Here is a 15,749-nt window from a genome sequence, read left to right as displayed (position 1 = left end):
CTGCCAGTAGAAACGTTGCCCGCGGGACAAAAACGCATTCAATTCATGGAAATTCTGCTGACATTTTGTTTTCAAAGAAGAAAATGCAAACAACATGGTTGTACCAAAATGTCCTTTCTTAATCTCTTCTCACTTAACGGGATGTCTGCTGCCTAGGTAACGTAGGGGAACTCCCACTGCCAACGCCCCAAGTTTAGTCAGGCAAATTAAGAAAGATCACAGCTTTAGTCAACATGTAGGCCTATTTTAAAATAAACTAATATTTAGATTGTGTAGAAATTTAAAATGTTGTGTTTTTTGTTTTTTCCTTGTACATGTTAGTTAAAAATAAAACAAAAATAATCTGTAATACCATACAGTAGCCACTAGATGTCTGTATAGCCCTTTACATAAATATTCAGGGCTTTGTGTTCCCAAGTTGTGGAAATGAGACATGATTGCTTAGTTTTAATAGGTTTTTAGCTACAACATAATTACTTACAGCTATATGACATTTTCTTAAATAGTTTATATTTTGCAAATATTTTACACCGGACCAAATTCTTAATAAATAAAAGGTTTTCAAAAAAATATATATTTCTTCTTGCTTGACTTTATTTATATATGTGACCTTGAAGTAACCCAAAAGTAATCAGATTACATTACTTTCATATTGTGGTACTTGGATTACGTTACTGAATACTTTTTTCATGAAGTAATTTGTAACTGTAACGGAATACATTTTTAAAGTAACCCTCCCAAGCCTGTATATATATATATATATATATATATATATATATATATATATATATATATATATATATATATATATATATATTAAATTAAAGCATTTGTTTGTGTACCAATGTAAAATTAAGGTAATATGTATTTAATTTTTGTATATATTTAAAGGAATAATTACTACAAAAGAGACAGTTTCGCATGTAAATGCATACCCAAAATAACTAAAGAAAATAAAAGATATTAATTTTAGTGCTGGGCAATGATTAATCACATCCAAAATAAAAGTTTGTGTTTACATAATATGTGTGTGTGTACTGTAGAGAATTATTTTGTACATGTATATGTATATGTATATGTATATGTATATGTATATGTATATGTATGTATATGTATATGTACAAATATAAATACACACGCATGTGTGTGTATTTATATATACAAAATTATACACAATACACACACATGTATATGATGTAAACACAAGCTTTTATTTTGGATGCGATTAATCGTAATTAATCATTGCCCAGCACTAAATTGCAATACAAATGAATAAACAAATGTATAAAACTAATTCTAAACATAAATTTGTTTTCGGTAACACTTTATTTTACAGTGTCCTTGTTACATGTTACATGAACTTACCATAGTAATAACAGTAAATTATGCATAATTACATGCAACTAATCCTCAACCAAACCCTAATGTTAATTTTGATTATTATTGATTATCCCATTTAGTTGTAGTCATATTTTAGTCATCAGAATTGTTTTAGTCGAGTTTTAGTCGATTAAATACAACAAGATTTTAGTCGACTAAATCTACAGTACATTTAGTCAACTAAAATCGAATGGGTTTAGTTAAATTGTAATGCATTCATTTAGAATTTCTCTAAAATTGCCAAACCCATTATATACAATACACTATATACCATATATACTATATAGAAAACATCTATTACCCTGTTAATATGAATGATTTTAATGTTGGAACATGCAATACAGACACAGATTTAACTGTTGTGACATAAAAAATAAATAAAAAAAATCTTAAAATTAAATAAAAAACACTTATTAAAGACACAGTCTTTTCAATGAATGTGCATTCTTTATAACAACTTGCATACATCATTCTTAATTTTTTTCAAGCAGACATATTTATTTGAATAAATTAAATATAATTAATCATTATTAAAGAGCAGTGAATGGTTTTCTCTTGTTTTGTTTATTAATATTAAGTGCACAGACAGCATTAGGTTTATTACGTACTGTCATTTTATATATTATATTAATTTTTAGTGCTATCCAAATGAATAAACAAAAGACTAAATTAAATGTTAAAAATAAATAAATAATTTATTTATTTGTTTTTCACTAAGGCAATATATTTTTGTATGTAAATATTTAATTAAAGAAATAATTACAGCAGGAGACAGTTTGGCATGTAAATAAAAAAGAAAATAAGCATTATATTAATTTGTAGCAATATAATAATAAACAATTGTAAAAATAGAATAAATTAAAAAAGTAAAGTAAAATAAAATAAAAACGAATTACTGCAAGAGATAGTTTGGCATGTAGATACATTCCTAAAATAAATAAAAATAAATAAACAAGCCCTTGCAAAGCCGTGGTTTAGGCTTTTTGATTGCACAATGTGACTTCAATAAATGAATGTCCATAAGAAAATGAGTGACATGTTATGATACGTACCTGCCCATATTTGGCAGCCAGATGTAAGGGTGTCCAGTAGCTGTTGTCAAACACCTGGACATCTGCACCGTTCTCTAGCAGCACTGACACCACCTCCTTATAACCACTGGCACAGGCGATGTGTAGCTGTAAACACAACATACAAACACAAGCATTTAACAGGTCATGTTTCATTTGGCCAAAAGCCTTCCCATTCAAAATCACCATCTGTACACATTACGTTTAGAGATCAGTGAACCGTTACATATTTTGGGATTCATGCATTTTCTCACCAGCGTGACCCCGTCATCATTTTGTTGATTGACGCTGCCCCCGCTGCTGACCAGCTGCCTCACATCAGACATCATGGTGGATGAGCGCTGGGTCTTCATCTGGTGCATAGAGCTTGTGTCCACTCCTAACATACACACAGACATGTGTCAAACTGAGAAGGACATCAGGACAGATGTCATATGACAGAGCTCTTATTCAGCAGTGTATGGGATCAGACAGAATGGGATATATCTCTGCATCCTCATGTGTCAACTGGAGGATATATTCTGTGGTAACAAATAATCTTCACTTGCAAATGGTGCTCTATGGCCACGTTCACACAGCAACAGAATACGGTTGTCTGTTCTGTATCTAAAGAATAAGCACTAGTACCTAAAGAATGAGAACTAGTGCCTAAAGAGTAAGCATTAGAACCTAAATAATAAGCACTAGTACCTAAATAATTAGCACTAGTACCTAAAAAATAAGAACTAGTGCCTAAGGAGTAAGCATTAGAACCTAAATAATAAGCACTAGTACCTAAATAATTAGCACAAGTACCTAAAGAATAAGAACTAGTACCTAAATGATAAGCACTAATACCTAAAGAATAAGCACCAGTACCTAAAGAATAAGTACTAGTACCTAAAGAGTAAGGAGAAATAAACATCAGAGATGCTTTGCCACAAGCTGCAACTGTAGGAACTACACTATGGTGATGCATATCTTCTTCCGATATGGTGTTTCTTGGAGCATCCACATTGTTGGAACCCTTCCGCATCGTCAGCAGGGATCTCAGGGTCTCAGGTGTTTTGCCCCTTAACATGGACACCTCGCCTGAGTGGGGCAGCGAAGACTGACTAGCCTTCACCTGTAGAAGGGTTCCAACTGTGGGCTCTCTTCAGCCACAGCCAACTTGAGCTGGACTCAGCTGCTGTAGCTATGTCCCTGGTGGCTTTCTTCAGCTGTTTAGACTCCAGGCCCACCCTCTGGAGGAAGTAGCACACCGATTTTGCTGGGAACCCGCGGCAGCCGACTTCAATGGGGTGGCTGGTTGCATGCCACCCCTTTAAAACAGCTTTGTCAACCAGGTCTTGGTACTTTTTTCAGTAGGTGAGACGTGGCTAGCCTCTCTTCCCAGGACATCGTGAGCTCAGCAACTATGATGATTTTCGTGCTCCTTGGATAGCAGGACCATATCTGGTCGGAGAGAGGTCACTGCCACGTCCTGTGGGAAGACAAGCTTCCTCTTCAGGTCCACTCTCAATTCCCAGTCGGAGGCTCATTGCAAGATATAGGGTGGGTTCTTGGCCTCTGTGTCGGTCTTATGAGCCTCGTCTCCTTCCCTCACAAAGGTTATGGCTTCGGGTGGATGGGCCTGCTTATTGGTGGCTTTGACTCGCTGCTGTTCCACCCACTTGGTAATTTCCGTGAGGACCTTGTCGTGCTCCATCTGTACCGCCCTTCTGCCAATGCCTTTGGACAACCGGTCAGGATGTGGTTCAGTGTACAGGAGGCTGCTCCACATTGGTTGCAAGATGGGTCTTCCTCTCTGCCCCAGATCTTTATATTTCTTGGTGTTGGCAGCAGGTCAGTCACCGAGCGCAGGAGAAAGCTCAACTTCCCTTGGTCGGTCTGCCACAGTTCCTTCCACGACAGTAGTCGCTCCTGTGCCTGGTCCCACTGCGTCCATCGACCCTAAGAGGCAAGTCCGATCGCTTTCACCTGGTACCTAAATAATAAACAGTAGTACCTAAAGAGTAAGCACTAGTACCTAAAGAATAAGCACTAGTACCTAAAGAATAAGCACTAGTACCTAAAGAATAAGCACTATTACCCAAAGAATAAGCACTAGTACCCAACGAATAAGGACTAGTACCTAAAGAGTAAGCAATAGTACCTAAAGAATAAGCACTAGTACCTAAAGAATAAGCACTAGTACCTAAAGAATAAGCACTAGTACCCAAAGAATAAGCACTAGTACCCAACGAATAAGGACTAGTACCTAAAGAGTAAGCACTAGTACCTAAAGAATAAGCACTAGTACCTAAAGAATAAGCACTAGCACCTAAAGAATAAGCACTAGTACCCAAAGAATAAGCAGTAGTACCCAACGAATAAGGACTAGTACCTAAAGAGTAAGCACTAGTACCTAAAGAATAAGCACTAGCACCTAAAGAATAAGTACTAGTACCCAAAGAATAAACACTAGTACCCAACGAATAAGCACTAGTAGCTAATGAATAAGTACTAGTACCTAATGGAATATATAATAGTATCTAAAAACTGCATACTAGTAGCATGAAAATAGATATTAGTATGTTAAGGATTAAATGTTAAAAAGGCTTGCCATAGTCTGTCACGTCATACAGCGCCAGAGCTGTACTCATCAAACCAGTCACTGTTCTCCACCAGACATGCTGAGTTTTGAGTTCTACTCTCGAGTCAAATGCTCTGCTCACCGCCCAGATATAAAAGCTGCTGTCAGTTAATAAAAACTTGACGGATGAACTCGTGGCCCGATTGAACTCATGTCATGTCAAAAGTGAAATGACTTTTCAGTTTTATGGACGTCAGCATCTTTGATATTACTTTGCTCACTGTCGCTATGATTACTGGTAGAGAATACAGGCTTGACTTCCATTGCACGTTCATAGCAAAACGCTACTGTAAGTTGCTGTTTGAACCGGACATTACGAGACTCACACCTGTATGTAAAATGCAGTTGTCAAAAATGTGGTTGTCCCAAAATATGACAGTGCGAAGTAGCCTATTAGACAAAGTATAAGATCAGCAGTAACTGAAGATGAGAGTTGTCTGTAGAAGGCCATACTGAGAGTCTTGACTGATAAATTTAATCTCTGACAGCAGCCCAGAAACGTGTCTGTTTCTCTGGCTCTCACGGAATGATTTGCAAGATGAAGTAACTCTAACCACACCCACTGTGTGAGCTGACAGAATAGATGACTGTTAACTTACAACATGGCTGAGCCGTATGACGGTATATATGATTGAAAAACACTGTATTAAAATATCTGTATCCTATAATATAACCAATGCATGCATAAAGGAGAGAAGGAAAAGAAAGACCAAACAATTTAATCTCTAAATGAATCATTTATTGTTGTTTTCTACAACTAGTCCACAGTTACATCAGGAATATTCTGAATTCACTATTTTTTATTAATTTAATTTCAATCTAATTTAAAATTTCTTAAAAGAGAAAACAGATGAAAAATGATGTACACAAAGGGTCAGGATTATTTATTTATTTTTTTTGTTAAATAAATGAATGTTTATTCAGCAAGAATACATTAAACTGATCAAAAGTGACAGTAAAGACTTTTATAATGTTACAAAATATTTACATTTTAAATAAATTATTTCTTTTGAACTTTTTATGCATCAAAGAATCCTTAGAAAAAAGTATTGTAGCAGCACAACTGTTTTCAATATTGATACTAATAATAAATGTATTTTGTGCATCAAATCATCCTATTAGAATGATTTTTGAAGGATCATGAGACACTAAACTGACTGGAGTAATGATGCTGAAAATTCAGCAATGGAATAAATAACTGTTTTCAGAATATTACTGTCTTTACTTTATTTTTGATCAAATATGTTAACCAAGGCTGCATTTAAGAGACTTATTTTAAAAACATCTTACCGGCCCCAAACGTTTGAACGCTAGTCTGCATTTATGTTCATACATGTTCACCAATCACTAACTCCTAGTTACGCATGTATCTAGTCATATAAAACTGATAAATTAGGAACTAAATGAATAAATGACCCTACCATTCTCCTCCAGGTGTCTGATGAGGATGTAGCTGGTTTCCGTCCCCTCAGTGGCGTAGTCAAGTGGAATGTTCCCGTTCACATCCTGCAGGAGCACGTTGACTCCAGTCTTCAGAAGAGGTGTGATGGAGAAGGGGAGGGGGAGGGGGAGATGGCAGTCAGATAAAGCAAAACAAGACATAAACAAATTGAGTCCCTCTCGCCCCATTCATCAGTCTGCAATCGATGATAAACTACGGCCAATTATCACACTTTCCCAGCATTCCCCAGGCACCCGAGCTCAGGGATGAGCTACATTAACAGAAAATAGAGCGTTAACTAACTCATTAAGATAGGGGCAGGTTAATAGGGTCTACGGTGCGGTGTTGAGTGTCTGGGTGGCAGGGGGTGATGTGATTTATGAGGGTCTGCTCTCTAGAGACTCCAGACAGCGATAAGACTCTTTACGAGCTGAAAGCATGACGCAGGGTTAAGGCTTTCGAGCATGTGGAATTTCTATGGATACTGTAATGGTCTGAAAATGATGCAGACGTCATCATAAACAAACAAACGAGAGCTGGGGGAAAAAGGGGGCTTCACTGTCATGAAACAAAGCTATCTAATATAAAATATTGGTGTGGCTGTTTTTATATGTTCATATATCCAAGTTTTGGTCCAGTCTGTAGTTGTCCAAAGTGTAGTCCAACAACCAAGAAAGAAACTTAAGGCTGTTGGTTAATATGTCTAATCCATATTTCTCGTTTCGAATGAGGGATAATGTACATTCAGCCGGTTATCTCAGAATAAACCCTGACAGGGTGATCAGGATCATGGTCTTGCATCAGCCTGAATGGGTTTATTCTGAGATAACATCCAGCTGGCTATACATTATCCCACTTATTACATGGCTACTTGCCACATAAGTAAATAATTAGACATGAAATATTGATCGGAGTTTAACTATTTTATTAGCTATTTAAACACAAAGCTTCTGAAGAGAAAGCAGTTACTAGAAAGCTACAAGTTCAAACTAGATAAACATAAGGAATCCAGCACATACCGGTTCATACCACTTATTAGACGGCATTTCACCACGTAAATATTTATGGGGATAAGAGATATTGATTTGAGATGAAACCGTTTTAAAATCGTACCTGTTTGTTATCTTATAATCCAACAGTGTACAAAACAATAGTCTCAAAATGGCAGCAGCGTTTGTATGAAACAAGATAGAGGGAGTCTGTGATACCGGATGACATAGGCCTAATTAAATAACTGTACACAAAATATTGATTTGACTGAGTTTTAATATTTTATTAGCTCACCAAACGCAAAGCTTCCACGAGGAAAAAACGTTCCTAGCAACCCTATAGCGCCAACTTCAGTGACAGATACCCGGATGAGCCTGTGTTGTTAGTTTTTAGCGGTTGTTTTCGGGGAATAACATACCACTGGACGGCCCAATAGACCAATCAGAATCAAGTATTCCACAGAGCCGCGTAATAATAAGAAATAAGTCAACACAGAAAAAAAACATGCTTGTCAAGCTGTTTGATGGAGTCTTTAACTGTAGGTCTGTTAAATGACTTGAACATATAAATTTAAGTGCGAGAGAGAGAGAGAGAGAGAGAGAGAGAGAGAGAGAGAGAGAGAGAGAGAGAGAGAGAGAGAGAGAGAGAGAGAGAGAGAGAGAGAGAGAGAGAGAGAGAGAGAGAGAGAGAGAGAGAGAGAGAGAGAGAGAGAGAGAGAGAGAGAGAGAGAGAGAGAGAGAGAGAGAGAGAGAGAGGATGGCATGACATTTAAAATACAAAACTAAACTTCAGTAGATTTACAACTCTCTCTCATAATGGCCTGTGTGTAATTAAAGCTGCAAATGGCACGTCTCCATCTGACTGGCTGGAGCATAAAGGCGTTGTGACAAAGATGCAGCTCATTGTCTCTTATCCCAGCATGCCTTTCAAATCCAGCCATCAGCACATTTAGACTGGGGAGGTTGTGTCAATCACGCACTGAGGTTAGCACTAGGTTAATGAATGTATTAATTAACATTAACTATCAGCAGCTCCTTTGTCTGCATTTATGAGCTATGGCTTTTAGGATACGCACACACACACATATGTTTTCATGTTTTATGGGGACTTTCCATAGACATGATTTTATCCCAATAATTAGTAACCACTAAACCACCCATCACAGAAAACATTCTGCATTGTTACATAAAAAAAGAAAAAGTAGTTTGATTTATAAGCTGTTTTCCTCTTGGGGACCAAAACATTTCCCCACATGGACAAGGATTTCAGATATTGCCATCTTTGCGGGGACATATTGTCTTAATTAATGTTGGGTTTACCAGACCACCCACCCAGCCACACACACACACACACACACACAGCTCCCGAGAGCACTGACGGATCTGACATTGTGTCACAGGATTGTGTCATGACCTCTTCACTGAGATCTCACACACACTACACCACAGTCCTCCAACTCACTGGGGACGCATGAGGACATGGTGTGTGTGTGTGTGTGTGTGTGTGTGTGTGTGTGTGTGTGTGTGTGTGTGTGTGTGTGTGTGTGTGTGTGTGTGTGTGTGTGTGTGTGTGTGTGTGTGTGTGTGTGTGTAAGTGTAAGTGTAAGTGTAAGTGTAAGTGTTTAAGGGTTTGTATTGGTGGCGATTCATCGATCCATCTGGCGTGGAACTGTTATTGAACATTTTGTGAATGGTTAAAGCAGGAGCATGTGTGAATTGATTAGGTGGGGTCAATGTGAAGTGTCGTTGGTAGTGATGAGAATGTGTGTGTGTGTGCACTGCCCTTCACACAGAGAAGAGGTGATGAAGCCGTCAACATTGTGTCCTCTGATCGACAAAATGCACCGAGTCCTCTGTGGCAAAAAACACCTAATCATGTGACAACTAAACTGTTTATAAATATGTTTTATTAAAAGGCAGTAGTGCATGAGAATAGAATAGAATAGAATAGAATAGAATAGAATAGAATAGAATAGAATAGAATAGAATAGAATAGAATAGAATAGAATAGAATAGAATAGAATAGAATAGAATAGAATAGAATAGAATTTTCAGCATCATCACTCTAGTCTTCAGAGTCACATAATCCTACAGAAATCATTTTAATATGTTGATTTGGTGCACATGACACATTTCTTATTCTTATAGTTGTTCAAAACAGTTGTGCTGCTTAATATTTTAGTGGAAACTGTTCAATGCATCTTTACTGAATGAAATAAACAAACAAACAAATTAATTAATTAATTAATTATGATACTGACCAAAACTTTAGAATGGTACATTATATTAGGCTATATTACATCATATTATGCTATATACAATTATATTATATTACATTACATAATACAATGCATTTTTATATTTTAATTTTTATATTGTTTTATTAATATTTATGCATTAATGCAAAACTCCTGGTGCAACCATAAGAAAACCATAGTGTACTAAATGAGGAGGACACAAACTGACCTGGTCCTACAGGACTGTGTTGAACACTGTTGTGTCTAGCAGCGGGATTTAATAGATTACTACTGATCCACAGCGATCATCACGGGTAAGACAGCAGGTCATAAAAAGTGAAGTGTCATACCTCTGCAGAACACGCACTTGAGGGGTTAACAAGCTGACCTCTGGGACTCCTTCAAAATCTATTTTTCGCTATGATGGATAAAATAGTAATTCATTTACCCCAATGGAAATGCTTTCAAATTGTTTGCTCCGTTTCATGAAATAAGCGTTAATATGCAACCCCTCTCCACATAATTTCCTCCCATTCACACTCATTTAGAGATATTTTGATGTAAGCAAGGTCACAAGGAGGAACTGAGGGATCTGATCCCACACACACACACGTTAGGTTTTCATGTTGTATGGGGACATTCTTTAGACATAATGGTTTTTATATTGTACAAACTGTATATTCTATCCCCTACACTAACCCTACCCATAAACCTACCCATCACAGAAAAAAAAAAAAGAAAGAAAGAAAAAAAACTTAATATGATTTATACTGTAAGCTTTTTTCCTCATGGAGACCAAATATTATTATTTTTTTATTTTTTTTGTCATTTTGTCCCCATATCGTATACCTGAACCACACACACACACACACACACACACACACGTTCAGCTCAGGTGTGCTTCAGAGGCCACAGTAACTGAACCTGACAGTTCAGAGGACTGCAGAGAGATGAACTACAAATCATGTCAACAAAGGAGAAAGAGATGAAACATCCTCCGCAGGGAAAGTGAAAGAAAAAAAAAAACTGTAGACACTTTCCTCTGACTGCACCAGGAAACAAGGACAATCACGTAACGTAATTACATCTAATCTGCATGATGATGGCTGCCTGTGTCTCATTACAGGGCTTTGAGCACAGGCTTAATTGCCTTTGTTCAATTTAATCTGTTATGATAATAGGCTAATAGCAATGAAAGTGAATGAGAACGCAGTTAACTTTCGAGCAAACTTGGAAAACTTCAGAACACCTGCATGGTTCACTGGTGTGAATTCGACATCTTTTACCTTGAAACCTTTCTTCTTGCACCACAAACAGGTGTAATTATGACCAGTCCACCTCTCACTGACCATTACAAGCAAAAAGAGCCCATTATAATTAGTGGTACTGTCTACACTGGGTGTGATGTGGCATAACGCATACGGTCGACAACAATAAACTGATGCCTTGTTCTATTATTGACATATTCATGTTTGCACTACTTCCAGCAACCATACTGACAGTTCGCTTTGACGTAACCAGTGTAGACAGCCTCAAGATATTGACAACAGATATGCCGACGAAGACAGTGTTAGAATCAACAACCTACTTTTTGCTACTGTAGCTTTAAGAAAATCTATATGCAAGTTAACTCCATTATGATTACAAACAAACTACATTAGTAGCCACATGTTAAATGTGACATTTACTATTGTTCGCAGGCGATCTGGAATTTCGCGTGAGGGCGAAAGATTTTCCCACGCAGATTTCGCAACTGCGAATTGGGAAACAGTTATACTGTTCCATTAGCGCTACCTATTGACATACACTAGATTTACATAATTAATCAATCTGTCTGATGTTTGTTCAGAACAACGTGAAAGTCGCATTAAGAGCACACGGCTCCTGAGGTGGATCATTCAGAAAATGGACTAAATCTATATCAAACATATCTGAAAAGGAAACTGACGGAATAGGACCCATAACTGAAGCTATTTTAGACTATGCATTATAAAGCCATGTCTGTTTAGTTGGAAAAGCAGCAAGGAAATTCATTTTTTCCCCTATGACGTCAATTGAATGTAGGTTTGTTTCTTAAGAGAGTAATCCTCATAGAAATGACTAAGCAGTGAAAGCTAATGAACCCTTACCTAATGCAGTTCTTACCTAAATGAAATAACAGATGAGACTGAGATTGGCAGCCTAACAGGGCCTCCCAAATCCTGACTCTGACTAATCCCAAAAAATAGGTTGTCATGGTCTAGTTTTGGAAGCAGGATGCAGTAATATGGAGGAAGGAACGCGAGAGATGCAGAGGCAGAGGGAGAAGGAGAGAGCTAGCCTGAAGTGAGAGTGTGTGTGGGAGACCTAAAGCATTGCATATTGCACAGCAGAGATAAGAGCATTAACAGACATAACATGAGAGAAAAAACACAACATTCGAAATATACAACATTTGCATTATAAAAAAAAAAAAAAAAAAACGCATATTAGTCAAGGAAATGTGGTTTCAAGTTTCGGGGTGAATCAATCAAACAAACAAACAAACACACTCTCTCAAAAACAGAGTGTTTCTCTCTCTCTCTCTCTCTCTCTCTCTCTCTCAAACAAACAAACACACTCTCATAAACACACACATTCTGCTAAACAAACATACACACACACACACAATCTCTCTCGTAAACGCGCTCTCATAAACACAAAAACTCATACACAGACAGACATACACTCTCATAAACACAAACACACACATACTCTCTCATAAATGCAAACACAGATACTCTCTCATAAACACACTCTCATAAACACAAACACACACACACACACATAAATAAATAAGAATTAATTAGAATGAAAACAAACCATATTTTAGGGCCATTAATATTTATTGCACTGTGAAATTGTTTTTAGAGGAGTGCATACGCAATTTAGGAGTGCTAAATTGTAAACCATTCCTACTTGGTGGCATTTTTATTTTTGTAGTTATTTATGCCGATTTATACATAAATACATAAACAAACAAACAAACAAACAAACAAACAAACAAACGTTACATAAGTGTTGAATAAGTCAACTTTAACTGTAAACAAACTGATTGTGTTAAGTGCTCTAAGTAAATAAATACAAACTAGAAAACAAACTTGCAGTGTGTGTTAAAAGTCTGTAAATATTTTTGTGTAATTGTACAACAGTTTTACGCATGCGCATTATGCATCATGAACAAAATAAAAAAAAATTATTATTCTAGGTTAATGATCATTTATACTATTTTTGGTGTCAATTCAAGTTAGTTCATAATACATTATCAAATTTATGAATTTAAATAACTTCATATATTATTATAGGGATATTTCAAATTGCTACTGAATCAAATATAAATTAAATAAATATACATTTTATTGTTAAAAATCTAATAAAAAACACTTAAAAATATTAAATAAAATGATCACGATGCAACAAATATTAATGTTCCTAATGACAGGTTTAATATTCTATTTTCTTTGATCTTCCAAATATTATTATTATTATTATTATTATTATTATTATTATTATTAATAATAATAATAATAATAATAATATAGATTTTAGGGTAATAGTCACAAGATTCAACCGTAGAAAACTCGGCAGATGAAAACTGGAAATATATTTAGAGAGCCTCGCTAACTAAATGACTAGATGGTGGAAGACAAGGCTGCATACGTCCTGCCATTGACGCGAAATGGAGAAAAAACAGAAAGGCCGCTGAAAAGTAATACGGAGAAGATGGAAAAGGTGTATCCATGGCAACGGAGACAACCCTTTCTACACAAGGGTGACTCACCTGCAGTTAGAGGCAGACAAAAAAGGTTAAAGGGGCTTGCTTGAGGAGAATCCATGTTTTTTTTGTTTTTTTTTTCAATACCATTCAAGAGCCAAACAAAGCTGAATTAATTCACAGTCATTTTGTGTAAGCCTCTGACGAACAGCTAATCAAACAATGACATGTCAGTCAGGCTTAAGGTGTCAATCAAACTGTCCTGGATACAGAAAGGAGGTGTCCTATTCAAAGCCTCCTGTGTCTTAGTGCATTAGTGTTCTAGCATGTGTTTACTGAAAACTACAGCAATTCATTTATTAATGAATCAGTAATGAATGAGTCATGAATTTGATGTTTGAGATGGCAATCACTGATGCTTCTTCTCCATTTGCCATTGTCAAACTGTAAATGTCAAGAACAGATATGGACTAAACTCAATACATTTCAACACTTGTCATAACTGAAAAAGGACGGTCAAAATGCCTACATTATTCTGTGCACTGCACATTTAGGCAAAACTAGTATTTTCACACTGCTTACTGCAGTACAAATACTGCAGAAAAAAATCCCTGTACATGATCTTGTGCTTTTTTTTTGTGCAAAGATAAAGACTGTGTGCTTTCTTGGTGCATCAGACAGCAAAAGAGGTTTTAGTACAATGTGTGTGTGTGAAAGGTTTGTTTTAAAAAGAGGCAAGGCCATGTCCACCATTAAGGAACCTTCAGAGTCACAAATGGAAAAAGTGTGTGTGTGTGTGTGTGTGTGTGTGTGTGTGTGTGTGTGTGTGTGTGTGTGTGTGTGTGTGTGTGTGTGTGTGTGTGTGTGTGTGTGTGTGTGTGTGTGTGTGTGTGTGTGTAAGAAAGGATCACGTCTTCATGCAGTTAATTAAGTCTTCACGTTATCTCTGCTGTACGAGAGTTCTGCACAAACTGACTTGCATACTTTTATGCAAATGAGGCCTACTTTCAGAAATATTCATTCATACAGCGCCGAGGAGTTGTTCACACACACGCGCCAAATCTGTTGTGAGTACTATCAAAGAGAATGCTTCAAAGCGCAACGGCACAGTTCACATGCAGATGCTCAAACACACTTTCTCCCACAAACACACACAAAGAGGGAGATGATGAAGCTGGTTTACATTCAGAAATATTGACCTCAATTTTGCTAAATATCACACATTCCTTATCTGTCAATTTATGACGCACTGTATTGAATACAAAGACAAATGGTTAAAAAATGAAGGGGCCAATCACAGAATGCATTTTGCATTCCACTGCGCTGCTTTTACATTGTTTTTCTATGTAATATAGTTGTATAGTCATATAGTTGGATATGTGTGAGTGTTGCACTCGCTGCTCACATCTTTGCAGCATCATGCGCGAGATGCGTAGTTACAATTAAAAAAGTTACTCACATTAACGGGCGTAATTTCCTATGGGGACAGGGGGGACATGTCCCCCCCACTTTTCAAAATCCTGTTTTGTGTCCCCCCCACTTCTCAAACCAAAGTTACACCCTTGCTCACATTACTGTAAATTTATTGTAGATTTCAGTCGACTAAAATCTTCTGATGTTTAGTCGACTACAACTAGACTAAAACAATTCAGATGACTAAAATATGACAAACTAAAAGGCATTTTCGTCAAAAACTAAATAAAATGTGCAGTCAAAATGAACACTGCTGGTGATTTGAAGGGACGTGGGGTTTGAGCCTACATCAACAGAATGAAAAAGGTTCAGGTGGGATTGAAGTGCCAACTAGTCTCTCCCTATGGAGGATCCCTTTACCACTCTACAGATAAAGCGTTGTCGGGAAACTCAATTTGCATACCTACCCCGAATTGATAAAATAAAATAAAATTCTTTATCAAAAATGATAAGGAAACGCCAGTACTTTGTTTAGGCTTGGTTTGTAGGGAATTCCAAACCTGCGTACATATATTCAAACGCACATAACTATAGAACCAATTCTTAATGCGCATGTGAACGCCATCAGCGTTTCTCACAGGTTCGCGTTTAAAGTCTATGTAGAGAGAATGGTGTCGTCTTGCCGGCCCCTAATTTAATAACAAATGATTGTTGCGACGGAAGCGAATAAATCAAAACTAACTTTAGCTGTAAAATAACTTTATTAAAGAACCGCTATAAAGCCAAAACAATCTCTGTTACCATAAATTATACGTTTATCTCTGTTAAGCTGCTTTGAAACAATCTACATTGTTAAAAGCGCTATATAAATG

At 36.7% G+C, this 15,749-nt stretch overlaps 1 protein-coding gene across 8 annotated transcripts in view; it reads right to left on the bottom strand.

Moving 5' to 3' along the window:
• myo16 (myosin XVI) overlaps positions 1-15,749 on the bottom strand; it is a 259,231-nt gene that overhangs the window by 139,325 nt on the left and 104,157 nt on the right. For all 8 annotated transcript variants that reach the window (XM_081368813.1, XM_081368814.1, XM_081368815.1 and 5 more), the window contains 3 exons: positions 6,486-6,594; positions 2,705-2,829; positions 2,433-2,558 (listed from right to left, as the gene is read on the bottom strand). In XM_081368813.1, coding sequence (XP_081224939.1) covers positions 2,433-2,558; positions 2,705-2,829; positions 6,486-6,594 — 360 coding nt within the window. The remainder of the gene's footprint in view (positions 1-2,432; positions 2,559-2,704; positions 2,830-6,485; positions 6,595-15,749) is intronic.

Source organism: Scardinius erythrophthalmus (genome assembly GCF_964197995.2).
Source record: "Scardinius erythrophthalmus genome assembly, chromosome: 6".
NCBI lineage: Eukaryota > Metazoa > Chordata > Actinopteri > Cypriniformes > Leuciscidae > Scardinius > Scardinius erythrophthalmus.
The sequence above is the reverse complement of the archived record's forward strand: the minus strand, read 5'-3'. Positions and strand labels throughout refer to the sequence as shown.